We start from the raw sequence: 4,105 nt of genomic DNA, 5'->3' as shown, positions 1-4,105 counted from the left end.
ATATATATCCATTCACCACCATCTGATCCAGTGCCACACCAACTTTCACCTCAATACAATCAACCCTGTAGTGCTGTAATAGTAGTAGTAGGCATGGCGAAGTATAAATTGTATTATATGTCTTTGTAAGTGTCTAAGTAGTGTCTGGTAGACTCATTTACATAAAATAAATATATAATAGCCTAATGTAATAATAGGCATATTTTAAAGCTTATTCCAGTTAAAATTATTCATCATTTATGTCTATAATTATGTGCCTGTGTATGCCTATTTTTAGTGTATCATTTTAATAGGTATTATTTATTGATTAGTCATGTCTGTCAGTCTCTGTGTAGGCCAAAGTTTCAGTGTATTATTTTAGTATAATTTATCGGTTATTTTATGTGTATTTATGTGTATTTGTCACCCTATTTATTTCAGTTATATAACTGAATGTATGACAAAAACCACAAAGGACAATTACCACCTGGACAAAAACCATTCAAAATGTACTATACCATTGTTAAAGAGGAGTTGGCAGAAGGGTAGACAGTGTTGCATGGGCTTGTTTTTATCTAGCCTTAGTTTACATTGTGAGTTCCTATTTATACGCTTTTAATTCATATTCTCTTTTAATTAGATTGTATTTACAGTAACTTTTAAAGGAAGTAGGGACAAGCTACATGCATGATGTGAAAATAATTAATGAATTAAAGGCGTATAATGAAGTCACAGTGTAAACTATTGTAAAGCTAGATAAAAACAGGCCCACTCAACATTGTCCACCCCACTGCACACCCCACTTTAACAAAGGTATAGTCCACTTTGGGTGGTTTTTGTTCTGGTGGTTATTGTCTTGGGTGGTTATTGTCTGGTTCTGATATAAATTATTGATTACATAATTTTTGATTGAACATATTATAATATGTCTAAGTTTAATGACTACTATTTCATTATTGTTTATCAGTTTAAATGTTTATTTATTTACTGTATGCACATAGGTCTTATAAACCTATCAATAATTATAAATGAAATGATAGGAAAGTATAATACATACTCCAAGTATTGAAATACACGCCATCGTGTTGGGATTCAATATTTCGACATTAATTATGTCATCATCTGCAATATTTCGACATTAATTATGTCATCATCATTTCCTGATGATGACATAATTAATGTCGAAATATTGAATCCCAACACGATGGCGTGTATTTCAATACTTGGAGTATGTATTATACTTTCTTATCTGAGATTAATCAGTGGACCTTTCGGTTTTTGAAATGATAGGGTACTGCAAAAATAAGTTAAGATACTGTATGTTTACAGTAATTCATTTTAATAGTGCTGGGCTTTACAGGATCAAAAAAGGGGTGATATTTCAAATATGAAATGTACAGGTGTTAAATAAAGCTGCGTATAGTCCTGAACATTTTGACACCATTTTATTATAAAGAAAATTGGTTGAAAAAATGGATGTGTGGGCCAAAAAACGATATTGAGGGGTAAGGGGAAAATGACCCCTGCAGCAGTTAAAATACATGAAAAATGTCATAACTTTTTCATCTGAAGTCATATTTTGTTAATATTAGTGTCATGTTTTTGAGACCAAAGAATTTATTAGTGGTGTCAGAAATAGCTTGAAAATTAATTATAGTGTTCAATTTTCAAACTTTATGGATCTCTTCAGGTTTTACAGTAAGAATACAAAATACGCACTCTAGAATAAAAAAAATAGGTACCGTACTACTATATGTATTTTTTTGTCTACCATTAATCATTGTAGCATTAGCAATGACCTCCACCTGCTTAATTAAATTTATAAAGCATTTTAATAACATTAATAGGCTTTAATGTATCTTACTTTTATATGCACCAGTATAATCCCCTCTGCTGCTGTCCTTGTGTTCCAGCTAGAGGACTGAAATGTGCTTCTCAGTAGAGTCATTTAAACCCTGTCTAATGTACATGGTAAAGAATGCACTTGTTTGGAAAATACCAGGATAGGCCTCTTGCTGGACTAGCCAATCACCACCTGAAGGACACCAGTGGAAATAAGTGCATAGACTGGGTGGGTGGGTTACCCTTGATGTTCAGTAGATAAACAAATACCCCTGAAGTTGTTCTATTGATAAACATTCTGTGTGTTGCAAAAATGCTACTATACTCTACCTACAGCATGTATAATGGTTGTGTACGCACATAATGCGTCATCAAATCTAAGATACATGCAGGCCTATAATGCTCATTAAATTAAAAAGTTTAATTTTAATTAAATTTATAACAATAATTTGCAATGTAAAAAATAATGTATTTACTACAAAGGTTGTATGTGTTCTTGATATTTTTTCTTTATTCGAGAGCAATAATGACCAGATAAATATTCTTTTTATAAATATTGAGCTTTTTATTGGATGCACAAGATAGAATTACTATAAATAATAGATATTACCAACTTAAAAATTTGGGTGCAGAATCCTATATCAATACACAGAACAAGAAATAATCATGGTTAATCGTTAAAATTATTATTATTATTATTATTATTATTTATACAGAGTAACACATGCACTAGGCATCCAATGTCCATTCTAAGGATGGAAAGAATTTTGGTTTAATGTTAAGTTTATTGCTCAAAAGGTGTCCAAATATAAATATGAATGATTTTTTTTTAAATTTTGTGACTAATGTTGTTTCGATACAATTATGAAAAAAATACACGTTCCCTTAATAAGGGTGAAATTAAAAAGTGTCCCCGTCCCCAAGTAGGGGTGTCACCTTAATTGTGGTTGGTTGTATTGTTAAAAGACATACAGTAGGCCTATTGTCGTGTTGGGGTCTATGTTGATTCACAAGAGAGGTTAGAACTCGAATTATACTCAGTGGACGTTATGCAGTTCCTTGTTATGTTTTATTTTTGTATATCACAATCAATCAAATATACAAAATGTGCTGAACTCTATAATGTAAACATAAAACATTTCCTCTCTATCTTTCTATCTCCATCTCTATGGTTTTTCTCTGTCTCCTTCTCTGTGTCCTCTATGTGTCCTTCTCTCTAATAATTTCTTTCTCATATATATATGGGACCAAAGGGGAGTAGCTATATAGATTCCAAGAAGATGGTTAATGACACATCACTGACTCATCAACTACCTGTTTAAGACTCATTAACTACCTGGGTGAATAACCTTAGTTACTTCCTGAAGTTGACCATAAGGTAGGACTGGAATGTACCCGTTGGTGCCAATGTGGGTTTCCTTGGAATTTATACATGACACTATTGCCCCTCATTTCACAGAAGTGTCCCCTTAAAAACAGGGTGTCTCCCCCCCCCCACCCTATACCTGATCCAAGCTTACTCCCCATACATTGAAGCCAACTGCAGTCATGAAACTGTACAATAGCCTTAGCCTAGTAGTATAGTACATCCATGTGCCTAGCCTACATCGAGCCTACTCTGCTACTAGCCTAGACCCTCTCTAGGAGGCTAGGCTAGGCTAGGCCTAGCCCAGTCAGTACAGTAGGGCCTTTCTTAATAATAATAGGCCCTGTTAGGCTACTAAATATTGCTAGGCCTAGGCCTATTACAACCGAGACTATAAGGTTAAAACTTAAGGGCCCTTCACTTAATAGTTTATCACTTGTCTTATTCATGACAGATAAATAAATAAAACAGAAGTTTACCACTTTAAATGTTGCGCGTTGATCTTCCGCCATGATTCCCGCAAATGACAGAGGGCGCTTGTCAAAACAACTTCATGGGTTTATTCGACTGGTTCATTTCGTTGAGTACAAATTTTTGTCGAGTATTATTTTCATTCGACTTGTTCGTAAAATAGACTTCGTTGACAACGAAAATTAACGTAACCAGAATTCGTTAATCAGCGTTAAGTTATGCACTTTGACAACAACATTTGCTGTGATATAATTTAGATTAAATTTCAGAAAATAAGAATTAAAATATTTACCCACGTTTGAAGTAAAAAAATAATTGTAAGGCCCAATAAAAAAAATTATTAGTTTATCACCCCCGCCGGGCTCGCATGTCTTTTAAAACCCCTCCCAGCCGTTAAGTTATGCACTTTGACAACAACATTTGCTGTGATATAATTTAGATTAAATT

At 33.4% G+C, this 4,105-nt stretch overlaps 1 protein-coding gene across 2 annotated transcripts in view; it reads right to left on the bottom strand.

The window, feature by feature from the left end:
* Nucleotides 1-3,752, bottom strand: part of LOC117117469 (centromere protein X-like) — a 7,750-nt gene extending 3,998 nt beyond the window's left edge. The window contains exon 1 of one of the 2 annotated variants that reach the window (XM_033261769.1): nt 3,667-3,752. In XM_033261769.1, the coding sequence (XP_033117660.1) occupies nt 3,667-3,699 (33 nt within the window). In that variant the 5' untranslated portion in view covers nt 3,700-3,752. Of the gene's footprint in view, nt 1-1,843; nt 2,011-3,666 lie in introns of those variants that run through there. The other variant, XM_033261768.1, reaches the window with a different exon arrangement.
* Between the last annotated feature and the right edge of the window lie 353 nt (nt 3,753-4,105).

The sequence above is a fragment of the Anneissia japonica genome, unplaced genomic scaffold (assembly GCF_011630105.1).
Source record: "Anneissia japonica isolate Jap-2015-1 unplaced genomic scaffold, ASM1163010v1 scaffold288035_len209932_cov175, whole genome shotgun sequence".
Taxonomy (NCBI): domain Eukaryota; kingdom Metazoa; phylum Echinodermata; class Crinoidea; order Comatulida; family Comatulidae; genus Anneissia; species Anneissia japonica.
Note: the sequence above shows the minus strand (reverse complement) of the source record. Positions and strands in the feature narration are given on the sequence as shown.